The sequence below is a fragment of the Nothoprocta perdicaria genome, unplaced genomic scaffold (assembly GCF_003342845.1).
Source record: "Nothoprocta perdicaria isolate Ctin4 unplaced genomic scaffold, notPer1 scaffold_0, whole genome shotgun sequence".
Taxonomy (NCBI): Eukaryota; Metazoa; Chordata; class Aves; order Tinamiformes; family Tinamidae; genus Nothoprocta; species Nothoprocta perdicaria.
Window position 1 is genome coordinate 17377762 of NW_020454092.1, and position 16268 is coordinate 17394029.

Below are 16268 nucleotides of genomic sequence, written 5' to 3' on the forward strand. Positions count from 1 at the left end.
ATGATCTGTAGAGGTCCCTTCCAACCTTAAATATTCTGTGAATCTGTGAAACTGCCTGTTTGCTAGTCCTGATCCTGCCCTCAATGCAATGAAAGGTGCTGGGCAGATCAGTTAGCTGCACTGGGCCCCYGTCCTCCTCCATCCTCTGTCACACAAAACACATTTGAAGACTTGGACAGAATGGAAAGGAGGTCAGGACAAGATTTAATTAGCAAATGTTTACAATGGTGATCTAGAGATGCAAAGTTCTGTGGAATGTGAGTCTTTTATAAGCGTGCAAAGTGAGYCAGGCCCATGTGTGATCTTTCCACTGCTACAGCACAAGCGACACACCAAGTCAAGAACAGAATCCAGCACTGAGAGAGCTCTAAGCCTCTCAATCTGTTCAGTAAGACATGCTTCCAGTGAAATTAACCAAATGCTCAAAAGGACAAGGGAAAATGTTACAAATATTTTGCAGCTGATATACTACAGATCTCAAACAAACTGGAAACAGAATTGCCCTTCTGCTAGACAGATTTCCATCCTTGATGATTCCAGGTGATTTCCTGCACCTGTCACAACTCAAGGATGCTTCTCTGCTCCGCAATCCAGAGCCTCTGCCCCAGAGTGCTATGAATACAGACATGTATAATCTCACTACTGAAGAATAAACCACAGGGGSAGAGCTTTGCCTGTTTATTACAAGAAAAACAACCATATGGAAAACTGAGGGAATTCAAAACTAGCTGCTTCTCAACTATCACTCATGTTCTCCCCACTTGTTTGCCTGAGTTTGCCACTGCTTGCTGTGATCTTCTWAAGTTATTTTTATCATCTTGGAAGGTGCCAGGAAAACCCCAAAATACTTATTAAAGCTATTATTAATCTCTATATAGTGGAGGTAGAAACCAAACTCCTACCGGCRTGAGCCACGAGGGCTCGTGGCGTTACACCACGCGGCTTCCTCGCGGGACCCCCGGGGCTGCATCCACACAGGAATGCACGAGAGAGGTAAATGAGTCCCGGTTTGAAGCTGGAAGTTTCCAGAGTGCCGCCAGCGCTCCCCARCGCGAGGGAAACCCCAGCAGGGCGGCGCGGGAGGCGGCCTCCTTACCTGCTTCGCCACCGCGGCTCCCCGGCCCTTGGCCTGCGGGCTCTTGGCGGCTCTCCTGCCGAGCATGGCGCTGCCGCAGCCGCGGGGACCGGCGCCTCTGCGGGGCGGACGCGGGCGGAGAGGAGCGGAGCAGCCCCCGGGCCGCCGCCGCTGCCCCCGTAGCCCGCGCCTCGCCTCAGCCCCGCCGCCCCCGGGACGCCTGAGCCGCCGCTCTGCGCCTGCGCGCAGGGATGGGGCGGGGCGCGGCTGGAGGCGGGGCCTGAGTATGGGCGGGGCGGCAGTTAAACCCGGGGCGGGGGGAGGGGCGCTCCATGAGGTACCGCCCGTTGCGGCCCCGGCCCCTCAGCGCGCGGGACTGCGGCACCTGCGGCTGCCGCGTTAGGACCGGCCTTAGGAACGCGAACGCGCCCGAATGGCGCCTGCTTTACCAAAACCGCGCAAACACACACTTTGTTTCTGCAATGTTTGAAAGCGTTTCCACACTCCCCCTTTCCAACCGCCCACCGCACTTTGGCAAACAGCTCCATTATGAAAGCAGCCTTCACCAAGCCTGCAGAAGCCAAAGCCAGTTCTTTGAAGGCCGGCACCAGCTCCACTCCAGAAACTACATAAAGCCACTTACTCGAATGGCAAAATGCTGTTGGTATTTTTACTTTGCTGGAAGCAGGGGTTTTCCTTTCCCTTCAGCCTTTCTTGCACAGCAAAACTGCCCTTTCAGTGGATGAATTAACAGAGGCTTAAGCAAGTTTTATTCACATCTTTTACATTCAACAAGAGGCAACAGGAGAAAGCTACATAAAGTGCAATACCACAAACACTGTGCTAGTCCTAACAAAGACCTTTAATACTAATGCAACTAACTTCAGTCCATGCAACACTTTAAAAAGACCTGTTACCAGCACCTAAAAATACTTTTTAAAACAGTTTGATTTCAAACATTTAAAATGGCCCAAAGCACATTCTTTATTATACAAAAAGTGCTTGGCTACATCAAAGGTTTAAACACATTATTTAAGAAAAATACAACACTGTACTATTTCCATCTTATCATTTTAAAAATATTTAAAAATAGACGATATTTAAAATGTTTATACATATATAAAATATTTATTATTGCCTTATTCATCCTTGAGCGCGTACATGACATCGTCCTGGCTGATATTCAGTCGCACACGCATGTGAAGATATTTATTACTGGATTCCACCAGCAAGAGCCTGCAGGCACCAAGTCTTGAGCAAACTGCCATAATTTCTGACACTGTAGGACTCTGCATACCTTCAATTCTGCACAACGCTACATGTTGATGATAGACCTAAGAGAAGGAAAAAAAAACAAAAAAATAAATGCTGTTTTAACACAAAATATTAAGACTTTGTAACTAAGGTTCTCCTTGCTATACCATCAGAAAAAGCAAAGGCTATCAAACTAAGCTGTCTGCATTTTAACTACATCTTTTTATCTCTTACTACATTTCTTCTGTCCTGAACGGTGTCAAATAAAGCAAATCCAGCAGATCAAGAGTCAAGAGCTGACAAAACTATGTATTAATCTACGCCAAAATGACAGCCCGGCCCAATAAGAAGTTAGCATGAGTCATGCTGACTAGAAAGAGTGAAGATCACAGCTAAAAAAGGCACATAATCCACCTTTGAGCACAGAAGAAAGCACTTGTGACAAATCATGCAGACTAGTAAAGCCAGTAAGAATCTGGCAGTCTTCTGCTTTTCTAAATCTCTAGAAAGAAATTCCTTCTGGTGCCAGAGGAAAGCTACATTCTTTAAGAAAAAAAAATGGCATCTTAATAAAATATTCCCTGACATTTAAGCACTGGTCATCCAGCGTATCTATTAAACCAAACCTAGATGTTCAGGAACTATTARCAGAAAACATGACTAGAATGCTTACTAGCAAACCTACACGAATAGTGAAAACTTGCAAGTTATAGTCCTAAACATTTTTACTAGGTAAATAATAACAGCTTCTGTACTGTGGAATCCATTAAAAAGGATTCCATACAGAGATTAATCTGCCTACATGTTGGTGGTTTAACAAGTCAACCAAAACAAAAATAAAAAAAAACACTTATTAGTGATATACCAACATCCATTGAGAAAGACAGCAATACAGAAGTCAGGTTTCCTGCTTGAATCATGTTATCTAATATTCCCAGGATACCTCTTATTTCTTCTGTCATGAAACAAGTTATATGGGGGAGTGCAACATACTCAGATGCAGGCCAAAAACTTCATTTTGTGATCTGGAACTCCAGCAACATTATTACAACAGCCAGCAGGTGCTTCCAATGAAGAACAGGTGGTGGCAGCAGTCAGGCTGTACACCTGGCTTGAACAGCCATGCCTCAATTTCCCTTGTTACCATATCATCTTAGATCAAATCATAATAATTAAAAAAACACAAGTTTTGCAGTTTTGCCTGATAAATTTCATTGAATGACAGACCGTTTTTTTGAAGTACTCTGGAATACTAACATACCTGTTGCAATGTTGCTTCCTCAACACCTGCCCTGCGAAATTCAGCTAAAATAGCTTTCAGAAAGACTTGCTCATGTAGAGAGGCACTCCTGAATAGCAAAAGAAAACAGAAATCAGTTACTATATGTACAATCTGTGAATCTTAGTAAGAAGTTCGGAAAGGAAAAAAAAAACTGCTTGGGAAGCACATATTAAAGCGCAGAGTATTTTCCTCCAAGAGAGAGAAAAAAGAATGCAAGACTTTCCCTATGCATCTCAACTAGTCACTATATTACAGCTAACATATTACTCCACCTCTGCTTCACTGTGTCTGAACACGACATTTCATTCCATACATAATGGAAGACTTAACACTTCAAACATTCTGCACAATTTGGTCACTGCAAAGACCCCCATTTCTTACAAGCCCTTATATACTTGAGCTTATGTAACAAGTTTTAACATGGTAAGTCCTCGTAATTTAAAGAATTGAGGGATGCAATATTATCATGCATGCGTTGGACTGCGGGAACAAGCCTGTAGTTCCTCTAATAATTCTGAGCTCTGTCTGTGAGTGGCAGAAGCGATGCAGAACACGGCACAAGCTCTGCAGGGCCTTGCAGTGGTCTATTACATTCTGCTCAGGGGGCTGTAGCTGCATCTAAATGACCAAGAGCAGCTGCACAATACAAGCAGATGTGCAGCAAAAAGTCAACTCTGATGACTCCATGCCTTCACTACAAAAGTTCCTGGGGTTTTTCCTTCATTCCAGCTGCAGCCTGTCCCAGTATGCTGAACAGCCAGTAGTGATTTCCATTGTGAGCTCCTGAAGTGCATATTCCAAGTTTGCTTCCATCTAGAAGGATTCCAGGTACGTGCACTTGGAAACTGCAGTTCAGTGTAAATCAGTATGAAATAAACAGGGACAAGCAGGAAATTTCCAAAGCCCGCTCCCAACCTGAGCTAACACTCTGCTGTGGAGATATGCTGTACAATTTTGCCTCTGTGTCTTTCTTCTGTCTTTATTCCTGCTTTGTATTTCTCTCTCTCTCTCTCCTATAGCTGTGTTGAGSCTCAACTGTACACTATTTCAACAAGTATTAAGTATCACAAACTCCTAAAAGAGGGGACAAAMTGAAGATTTTTTGTGAAAATGGTGCAGTGAAAGAGATACAAAAGGAAGAACACTCTGAAAAATGTTTTTACCTGATTGCATTTATATATGGAGACGAAAACATTTCATCTATGGCCTCTGTTATGTGGGCCATCCTGACTACTCTGGAGGTATTCTTTTGGCTAGCAAACTCACATATCTCAGTAGCCCTTCTGCAGATATCAAGGCAACGCCTTGCATCACCAGACAATGCTGCTACCTGAAAGTAAACATTACACATATTTAACAACACTCTTCCTAGTTGAGTAAATTCAACTAGAAGCAAAACAAAGAAAAAGGCCTGCCATCTATTTTGAGATGCCCCTCTTTCTGCCATCATGTTCTTTACTTGATGCAACACAAGAGAAAATCTAGACTGTGTTTACCTTTCTGGAAACTAGCTGAATCGCATCCTCTTCAAATGCTTTCATATTGCTCAGTCTGGAAGAAATAATTTGCTGCAGCTGTTTGTAGGTGTAGGGCTGAAAGGACATTCTGGTGAGGCCCTACAGTAAACAACACAGTTAGAAGTGTTTGTAGTGCTTTTAGCATATATGGTTTTACTTTTGCTGTGGAATTCCATATTCAAAAGGGCATATCTAAACATCTCCTCAAGAAAATATTCTGTCCAGTTAATAGATTTTGAAGCTACACTTCTCTCATATCCATGTGGCATGTCTCAGCTGCTCAAGTACAGCTTGTCTCATTAGCAGTTTTAATTTCTCTGGTAGGAGCAAGCTCTCATTCACATCCTTCCCCTCCAAGTKATATTAGTATCAGTTAATCAGTTCTTCTACTTCATACTTGCAAAACAAATATGCACATCCATAAATGCAACTGAGACTGAGTGAAGGCCTGGGGCTAGACCACTCCACTGAAAGGCTAGCGGAGCAAGAGATGTTGCCATTACAATTAAAATTTCTCTTACAGGACTTGAAAACAAACGAGAGCCACACAGTATGAGAATCTTGACTGCAACTGTTTAAGCACCTTTTCTACTAGCTTTTCTCTGAACTCTGGAGTGAGCAGCCTAACCACAGGAGTCAGCATTTGATTATCCACATCTTAAAATGTTTAAGATATCTGCATCCATCTGAATGCTAATTCATTCTTATAAGAACAGAGTGCTCTTACATGGCATATCTAATTAGCTAGTTGGCTCCTACACCTTCTTTTCTAAGATTTTTACGTTCAGCATTTACCCTCTAGAGAGAAGAGGGAACTATGAAAGCATTACTTAATACYTACGGTAACCCATCCTTTCTTTCTCCTGGATTACCTTTGACAACACACAGTATTTAATCCGTACTCCTCATTTCCTAGCATAATAATATTACTGCTAGGACATACCAGTCTGCTGGCCACTCTGTTCATCATTATTCTCTCTGGCAAGTCCATGGTGTTAGCAATGGCCAAGATGATTAACTTTGAGTGCTTTTGAGTTGGCCAGTCAAATAAGTTGTACATCACATTCTGCTTCCGAGTCCACAGAAGATCAAGCTGAAAAGAGAAAAATAAGCAGTTGCCTGAAAAACGATGACTATGCATTTAAATATCAGGGCTTCAGAGAGCAAGCAATTTCTGCCACAGATAACTTTAGACAATTCCAAAAAAGCTGCCTTTGCCTTTATCCATGTCTTTCCTGAATTACAGCACTAATCTCTTTTGAAAAAGCTCAACCCCTTTTGCTGCTTGAACACTTCACCAGCACAGAGAAAAATATGTTAACAGGATACTTGGATATTTATTATTGTTTAATAAGGCCAAAAGGAACTATTTGTGTCTTCTTTCCTACATTCACCCCTGTCAGAGAATACATAATATACTCCTAGCATAAACAGTTTAAGTACATTTTGTCTTTTTCCATCATTGGGAAACTCATTTCTTACAACATTTGAGGAAAAGAGAATGAAGAGTTTTGACTCACCTCATCCACCATCAGCACTGTGGTCTTCCTTTTTGGTCCAGGGGTACAGAACAGTTTGGACAACAGTGTCGCAGCATGGGTTGCTGTCACCTTCTGACCTGTCAAGAACTGGACAAATATTGATCAATGCTGCAAGTTAATACACCATAGCCATGAAAGTTTAATTCTTACTCTGTTTGAACCTTTTTAATACTCAACAACAAGCATCTGATTTCTTTTCACTAGCGGTGGGAACAGTTGCTTTTACATGCTACAGAGGCAAACAGAAATCAATCCCTATGTGATGAGAAACTGCTTAATCTCTCATCTTAGCCCCTTCAGTAATTACTGCTGCAATAACTCCTAGAGCTGTCATCTCAGCAACTTTCTAAGTATATATGTGCACAAGAGGTTATATTACAGAATGGAAAACAAAGAGCCACTGAAGACGCTTTGCTCACCTCTAGTATCTGCACATAAGCTTGGTGAGGGTCAGTCAGCTTCATGCCATTGATCTCTATGAACTGGAAGGATGGTAGCTCATCATTTTCTGCAGCTTGCTGCAGACAGCGAATTACTTCATGAACAGTTGCAGTTTTACCTGTTCCAGGAACTCCAGAAATGTACATGCACCTACAAAAGACGATCTTTTATCAACATAAGCAAACTCTTTGGATAAAGGAGTTGGAAATCTTGGGCTCTGAGGCCATTCTTGAATAGTATTTCCTTCTGCCACTTCAGGCAATTCCTTATATTTTTATTACTTTATTTGCAAATTGAACATGTAATATATTGGAAGAACAACAAGATTTTTATTATTGAAGTAATCAATCTAAAATACCTTCTAAATGCTAATTTATTTCAATCAAACAAACAAACAAAACCAAACAAACCCCTATACCTCTCCCTGACCTGATCAAATTGACCTGAAATTTGACCAGAAGCTTGTTTCAATCTAATTCGAATCTATACAAGAAAGGGTTGTTCTATGCACAATCCTTAATGGGGAGGAAAAAAAGAAAAATCTGTAAAATTCATCTGGGCTATTTTAACTAAATGAAAATAACTCAAACTCACCCTCCTGTACCATCAATAAGTTTGCTTTCCACAAAATTATAAATATCCTGGAATTCTTCTTCACGACAAGGCAGAGATTCTGGGACAGCTGAAACGTGCAGCCTTTTGGGTTAAAAAAAAAAAAGTCAGGGGATCCAAGAGTTGCAATTCCACGTTTCTAACTGAAAGGCCTACTGAAAAACAAATAACCAGGTTCCCCTTTCACAGTTATGCAAAGGTTTTCAAACTTCTCTTACAACTCTGAGCATCAATGTCAAGCATCCCAAAAGACAGCCTAGACTCTCCACATATGTTTTTGATTTTGAGAGCTGGATAGTCATCTTCATAAGCAAATGGTATGAATATCCAGCAATCAAGATTATCTGCTGGCATTAACAAAAAGAATTGCAAGTCAACACGGGAAATGGGACAGAATGGGAGAAAACAGTCATAAAAAATAGTTATCCAAGTGACTAGGAAGAAGTTAAAACTCAGTAGATGACACTATCAGTCCTGCATGTGCTTTACACAGTGTATAAGGATTTACAGCAAAATCTGTGAAGCTTTTTCACCTACCAAGAGGGGCCAGGTAGTGTACCCTTGTAACCGAAAACTGACAGAATTCTTGTTTTTCTGATGTTGCAYACAGTAAAAATAAAGAGATACATCATTCCATAATACTTAGCATGGACTGGTTACAATAATTTGAAATCCTACAAATAGTATTGTAAATACTACTTGTATTTGTAATTCTAGTATTCTGTTTTCAATTCATGAGCGATATTCTCATACCAAGGCACCATGAACTTTTACCAAACTCATTGAATATAATAAGGGCAACATTTCTGGCTTTCAGCATAACCCATTGCTCTGTGTACCTGAAGAAAGCATACTATTTCCAATTACACACTACCTTAATCTGGCTTCTTCTAGGATGTTGGCTGGTTTCTGTGCTACATGGCTGCGCTTGGGAATTTCAGGAGTTGCATTCCGGGGTGTCTTGGGTGTTGTTGGTAAAGGCTGCAAAGAAAAGTTAAAAACTTCAAACAAATGTTCTAATCTCCAGTAGAAATTCATGCAGATAATTTGCCATACAAGTTTCCAAAGCATTATTTAGGTGCAAAGACTACCTGAGAATGATAGATTACAAAATGAGAACAGAAGCAATCTTCTCAAAAAAAAATAACTACCAAACAAGCTTTATGGCTTTGGTTTCCTTAAGGAGAGAAAGAAATTGGGAGGGTAATGGTGACACAGACAACCCCACCTTTCTACTGATGGAAAAATTTAAAGATTCTTTATGTTTTTCTGAAGAGCTATTTTACAAAGAAATCCAGTTCTTAAACAGCAGGCAACTAAACTGACCTAGGTGAATTCTGCATCCAAACAAAAAGAGACTACCTTAATTATCCCTTCTCATTGTGTTTAGGAGTTCTAGTTATGGTGGGACTTTCATCACTAGTCATATATTCATAATTTTTTCCCCATAATCAAATCCATTTATCATCTTTCCTGTCTTGCTTGGAACAAGTGTGAACATACCCTTGCTGATATAAAATGATCAGAACTGCACCCTCTTTTAACTAGGATGCTTCAGTTCTTTTAACTAAACTCTCAGCATGTTTCCCCAGGTCACTTAAATTCTAGTAGGGATCTTCCCTTAAAGCTTCCCAATGCTTCACTCAGAATTTATTTATTCTTATTTATTATTTACGCATTACCAGTAGCCATTCTGAAGCCACAGCTTGAGAGCTACCATGTCAGAACATACATTAATTCTACTGATTCCTAGCAAATCTCTCCCTGCCCTCCTTCAGTAAGTAAAAGCTTTACAGTCAAAGAACAAGTCGCTGTTCAGCTCCAGCCCAATCCAACATTTTCCCTCCTCGGGAGGAGTCTTTTGATCAACACCCATTTCCAACATACATACACATTCAGTTCACACAATCTATTCAGTTCTCATACATATCATATGAGACAAGTTGATTTTTCATTAAAGGTTGACAAGGTTTTTATATTTAGGCTGCAAAATACATGCATCAAGCATTTAAAAAACTGGCTTAGAAATAATAAAGCCAGCTTTTTTAAATGTCAACAGTTACAAGGAACCTTACAGTTTTCTTTGGGGTCTTGGCAGGAGTGTGCACTGAAGACTTCCTTGAAGATTTTGGGGTGCTGAATAGCCTTCTTGATTTAGAATTCCTCTTTGGGGTATAGAGCACTTCATTCTCCTCTTCTTCACTACTGGAGTAAGAAGCATCTGAGCTAGGCAGAAAATCCTCTTCCTTCTCCGCTTCAAGTATATTTAATAAGCTATGAGTAACAAAAATGGTAATAAGTTTCTTAAAGCTACATGCAATTCTACTTACTGATTATTATCTGATGCATTATCATCTTTTTCTGTAGTTACCATGATCAACAGGACAACATATTTTCCACTTGAGCTGTTACTTGTCCATGTATTCACTATTCAAATCGACTGGATAAAAAGRACTTAGTTTCCCAATGAACACCTTGTGTCAGCTTTACGCTTCCAAATATGGGACATTTTTCACTCAGACTACAATTAAAGTGTGCYTCTGGAGCCATTTCCATTTTAATACTAAGGCATAAAAATATCTCTGATGCCTTCAAGCTATCACTAGCAATCTGAATAAGAAGTAACAGAAGYAAAGGTTACCTGATTTGCTCTGCAATGCGAGCGCTTGTCCTCAGTGCACATTTTCTGTGAGAACGAGGGGTCAGTACAGGGCTAACACTACCTACTTTCTGATGTCCAATTAAACTGTAAAGAAAGAACAAAAAACTATTTGTATTTCCCTTTTGCATCACACTGGCATAGGTGGAGAAAAGGTATCTCTGTCTTCAGGCTCAATTTTTATGGCAGCAAGGAGATGGAGATTTTTATCCACGCTGTTAAGACTGCAAGTCATGTCTTCAATTCCTTTTTACATCATCCTATGATTCCTAGCCCAATCCCTTCTCTCTSTTAAGGGAAGAGATGCTTGTGTCCATCTCCAAAATCAGCTTCTCTTGTGACATCCCCTCCTTATTCAGTCAGCTCCGAGAAAACCACATCCTAGAGCTTCATCACAGTGAATCTGTAACTGTTGAAGCCATCCCCCTTCCTCTCTACAATCTTGACAGACAGAACAGTTTGGTACACAGAGACTTTACCCATTTAATTTTCAGAAAACCTTTTATGAAAATGGTTTAAGAGAAATATATTCAAATACAAACCTCATACAAAAAGAAATTATTATAATGCTATTCCTTACCATATAGAGTCTTCCTTCATATGAAGATTCTTTTCCTCCTTGCTGGAGTCTCTAGCCTTTATATAGGGGGATAATCGAATTGTATCACTAAGACTCTGCTCACACTCTGCACTACCAAACTTTGACTTTGGCTCATCATTTCTGCAAGACATTTTTGGTGGTGAKCCTAAAATCCCAGTGAATTTCACTTTTCGTTTAGTAGCTGATGGCTCTGATGCTGCACCACAGTCATCCAGAAGTTCTAAAACATCTTGTCCTGAGAGTTTGCTTTGAGGAGATTTGGTGGGACCTAGGAATCAAGAGCAAAACAAACTTTTGTCAGGCTTTAATATGTCTGTTTTGTTAACTACTAGATGACATGATGTGACTGGCTCAGTGCTTGTTGCTTAAATTTACAAATTTAAATGAAACATGACCATACTAAGCATACTAAGATAAAATAACTGAACCACTGAAAGGTATGCATTTCCTTTAGGAAGATGTAATAGTAAYGCATGTATTGATTCTTTAGTTTACCTCCTACCATCACAACTCCATCCAACAAAACAATAGCAATAGAATGAAAGCAATACAGATGGTCAAAATAACATATAGAATCATAGAAACAATACAACTGATGCTCACGAAAGGCACAGGCTGACCCCAAAGCCTGATCAAAATAGGTAGTTAAAATACTGAATACTGATGCCGAGTTATACCAGTGTCTGAGCTATCCAAATTTAAAAGACAGAAAACACACACAAATACAAATTCAAAACTATACAGATAAACAAATACATACTGTTTAACTGTAACTTCTTCCTTGCTGTTGGAGTTTTCATGCCATTAGCTATTCTTCGTGAATGTCTCTCCTTAGACACGGAGGACTTGGAAGCAGAATGTTTTGATTCTATTTCCATCTCAACATCTTTATTTTTTGTCACACTCTGCACAACTCTCTCAGTTTCTTCTTCCAGGGCACAAATGACGTCCAAAGGATACAGCGGGGATTTTGGCAAAAATTTTGGGCTATCACCTCTTTTCTTGTTTGCTTCTTTCAACTTGGAGAATGTRTCAGGGGATAAAGGTTTAAAGCATTTCCCATCCCAAGACTGTTTGACATAGAAAGTTTGTTCCGTGTTTAATACAATTGGTAGCGTTTCCCCCGGATGCAGTGGTATTACCTATAAAAGGAGAAAATATAAAAGCACACACTTTGGCATTTACTGTTCATCTGGCATTCAAATATTTTCTGTTCATATGACTTAATACTGGAATGCTTGCAAACTACATTATAGATAGTAACGTCTTCAATCTACATTTAGACTAGCTTAAGTTTACTGCACCACAGGAGGACTCCCACCACGCTTCTCTATCTCCTAAGCTTTAGGACGACTTTGGTTGTTGTCACACAGCTCCAAGTTGGGGGAAAGGATGAATATTAACATTTTCCTACTATCCCATGCAACTGCGTTAATAGTCAAATACACCTCATATCTTTGATGGGGGAGGGAATATAAAATAGTTGTAGCGCTCTGCTCCTTTTTTTGGGGGGGAGGAGGGGGAAGAGGGGAAGGGGAGTTGGGGGGAAGGGTGGTTCTTTCTTTCCTGTGTGTACAAAATGGGCTGCAGAACATACCGTGACACTCTTAATAATGGTCTCCACAGCGATGTCAGTGTCATATCCAGAAACTTGATCAAAAAATACTTCTTGTCGAGGAATCTCTCTTTTAAGTAGTTTCCTTTTATTCTGGGGTACCTCCGTAATATGAGAAAACCACTGCACAATAGCATGTTTCTGTTGAGCACCTGTAATAACAGCAACAAAATAACCAGTGAATATTAAAAACTGCTTTCATTGATCACAGTTAGTTAACAATATTTTGGCAAAGCTCAGTGAAGTCAAATAAAATATTTCACTAGACACCTTACATATGCATACCCCAAAAGGCGATACTCTTCCCTAAGAGCTTTTCGATTAGGCAGAACAGATRAATAAAGTTACTGTTGCCTTTTTCCACACAATTAAGAAGAAATAAATTGGCTCAACATCATACAGGTACGGTAGTAAAACTAGGAACTGACCCCAGGTCTCTGACCATCATAGTCCTCCAAGAGTCCTGCAGTTCTGACCCTCATAGTCCTGTCTTGCTGAGCATTCACTGCATGCTGAGCATTCAGTGCGATACCTCATTACTAACGGAAAGTTATTTACCAAGGATGTGAAAACTGCAAATATGCAAACAATTTTGTATCAATTGCTATGTAATTTTATTTTTAAAGTGATGTTTGAAGCTGGCAGGCTATGGCTCTGAACTTCCATTGCTACCTGTTGCTCAAGCAAGTGGCACCCTTTCAAGGTCATCGTAGCTCCAAGACTGATCCAGTGATACCACTACCTGAAAGCTGCTCCCATGTGAAATGTGCATAAAGGCTGTATGRAATGGAACAAGTGGAGCAATAGGGGCAATGAGAAACTCTATTCAGTCATGAGAAACATCAAGATTAAGTGTTCTTAATTTTAACTAGAGAAAAAGAAAAAGAGAAAAAGAAAAAAAAACAAAAAGCCCCACACATTTATCCAGTGAATGACTAGTCTACAGCTAATAGTTAAGAAGTTTCTTAGATGTTTCTCTAAAACATCTGACCCCTATKAWTGGCAAGATATAGGGTTAATGAAAAACTATTTGACAGACTGAATTAACATGTTTGAGCTGAGACTTGCGGGTGATTAAGACAACAGCAGTGCAGAGTCTCAGCCACAAGCTACCCACAGATCAATCGGTTCACAGCTGTATTTTCGGATCAGTTCACTACCACAAATGAAGACGTTCCTCATTTGTATACACATAACCYGCTCACAGCCCACCAACTGAAAGCAGCTGCAGAAAACGAGAACTAAGAAATTTCAAAAAAMCATTTGCAAATTCAGAATTATTTTAAAGATAAATGAGAAACATTCACTGCTTAGAAGATAGGGAATCCTGTTACTGGGACATAAGTGCACTAAYGAAAGAAGCTTTGAATAAACATTGCAGTCAGATACAGTGTGGATGGAGTTAAAAAAAATACTCAAATTACAATATCACCTTTCTCTCTAGAWTTTAAGTTGACAAGAAGAAAAGCTCAGCATCCCATTTCCAAGAAAAGTTTCACATCTGCCATTACAACATGAAAAAAATACTACAACAAATATGCGCTAATAAATGGAGTTATATGTATTCATCTTATAAAAAAATGAATATGAAACCCTGAAAATGTTATCATGATGACAGTCCAAAGCMAACAACAAAAATTTTCAAAGACATCAAACAGGCATAACTGTTGAGTTGTTTCTGATTTCGACTCAAGACACAGCCTTTTGAGTGTCACTGGTAAGATTTATTTTTCCAGTCTATGTTCATCTATAAACAAGCAGTTCCATGAAGGACAGAAGTAATGAGCCTTCCCCCGCCAAAATCTGCACCTTCTTACCAAATTCCTTGATACCTAATACAATGCACGTTCCTCAACTGCAGTGTTCCTACTCCACATAAATCCTTTAATATTTAAGTGTGAGTTCACATGGCCTTCTTTACCCCATTTTTTCTAATAGATGACAAAGTAAGATCCAAGAAATTGAATGTCATTATCACTCTYCTTATCTATCATTTTTGTTAAAGTGTTTGTTAGCCTTAAATATTTGACATGCATGTGGATAAACACAGTGATTACCAAAGCTTTCTTAATAAATTGGGCAACCAATACAGTGCTAACACTAACTACATCACCAGGAAGCAGGTAGCTATAAAACATTTTAAGATTTCTCAGCTAGAAGGAAATATATTTTTATTACTCTTACCATCTTCATACAAATCCAGGAGTTGTGCCACGAAAGGTCGATCTGCATTCTCCCCTTCCACTAAAACAAACTCRCCAATCTGTATACAGGTTTCTGTTTGACTTCTTTCTGATTTAATAAGGAATCCCCTAGAAAGGGATATGCACATGTTGATTAGTAGGACTTACACTCTCCACAATTCAAATTTTATTAAAGTTGATTAGAAACACTACCAAAATTGAGTCAGACAAAACAAACTCTGCCTAACAAGACCTCTGCCAAATAGTCACTTAACACACATTAAAAGATTTAACTGAATTTCTTTTGTTTATTCAATGTGCATTTTTAAATTCATGATCTTTTTATTTTATATGTATATATGTGTATATACACACACACACACACACACAAAGTCCTGCTCACAACTGCTGCTCTATTCTATCCTCACTGCTGCATTAACCTACAAAATTCCGGAAGGGTAAAGAACACAATCCCTGTTGTCTATGGTTCTCTGAAYGAACCATAAATGTTATTTACTTGTACTGCAGAGTCCTCAGTTTTCTGTCTGAGCTTGTGGGTCTTCCAAACCAGGCATAGATACGTTTGCTCTGTTGACGGGTGTTCATGATTCCTAAGGAAAATAAATTTAAATATATATATATATAATTGAATTTTAAAGAGAAGAACAGGGAACAACACAGACTTGCCAAATTTTCAGATCTGCTACCGGCTCTAGAGGAGCGTGTGAAGAAGTCAGCACACATGGTGTAACCTACAGAACTGGCCTTCTCCAAAGCTCCAGAACGTTGAGGACAAGGGAAAGTCGTCAGTATTTGGGACAAAACGGCTCTGGCGACACCGGGGGCCCTCGACTGGCCATTTTGCACCCAGGCCCCCTAACGCCCAGCAACCAAGCAGATGAGGCCTTCCCAGCCCTTTAAAACGCACCTAGGTTTTATTTAAAGCTCTGAAATGAGAGCTTTCCCTCGGGGAACGCCTCAGGAAAACGCACCCTCTCCCCACGACGCCGCCAGCCCCCCACGGGCCCGGCGGGCGGGCGCGACGCGGCACGCAGGGCCCCGCGGGGGGCGGCACACGGGGCCCTGCGGGGGCGCTGCCTCGTGGGGCGGCGCGCGGGGGGGGGGGGGGGGTCACAGCGCCAGCGCCGGCCCGCGAGGGGAGCCCGGGGCGCCCCACCGCCCTCACGGAGTGGCCGCCATCGCTCCCCCCGCCCCAACTCACCACGGCGCCTCAGCGGCCCCGCGCGCGGCGCCCACGGCAGCGGCGCGAGCTCCGGCTGCCCGCGCGGATGGAATTTCGCGCCAAAGCCAGCCTGAAGCCCCGCCCCCTCCCTGCGCATGCGCGCACGGCGGGGGGAGAAGGGGCGGGGAGCTGCGCCATATTTGTACCTGGCGCCGCGAAGTCGCGGCCGCCCTGAAGTAAAATGGCGGCTGGGCGGGGCGGGGCGGGGCGGYGGYGCCTCGGAAGCGGTCAGCGCCGCTGGCGGA

The 16268-nt window shown here is 41.1% G+C and overlaps 2 protein-coding genes across 2 annotated transcripts in view; both read right to left on the reverse strand.

Moving 5' to 3' along the window:
- Positions 1-1162, reverse strand: part of CC2D1B (coiled-coil and C2 domain containing 1B) — a 30193-nt gene extending 29031 nt beyond the window's left edge. The window contains exon 1 of the mRNA XM_026034288.1: positions 1097-1162. Within this exon, the coding sequence (XP_025890073.1) occupies positions 1097-1162 (66 nt within the window). The remainder of the gene's footprint in view (positions 1-1096) is intronic.
- A 1020-nt stretch (positions 1163-2182) lies between these two features.
- Positions 2183-16022, reverse strand: ORC1 (origin recognition complex subunit 1). Its single transcript, XM_026054468.1, has 17 exons — positions 16003-16022; positions 15298-15391; positions 14782-14909; positions 12580-12749; positions 11743-12124; positions 10962-11250; positions 10364-10468; positions 9798-9996; positions 8597-8703; positions 7705-7806; positions 7089-7260; positions 6649-6756; positions 6072-6221; positions 5108-5227; positions 4775-4941; positions 3591-3678; positions 2183-2409 (listed from the first exon to the last, which is right to left on the reverse strand). The coding sequence occupies exons 2-17, from the start codon at positions 15384-15386 to the stop codon at positions 2215-2217; spliced, it is 2571 nt and encodes an 856-aa protein (XP_025910253.1). The 5' UTR covers positions 15387-15391; positions 16003-16022; the 3' UTR covers positions 2183-2214.
- Positions 16023-16268: the final 246 nt, after the last annotated feature.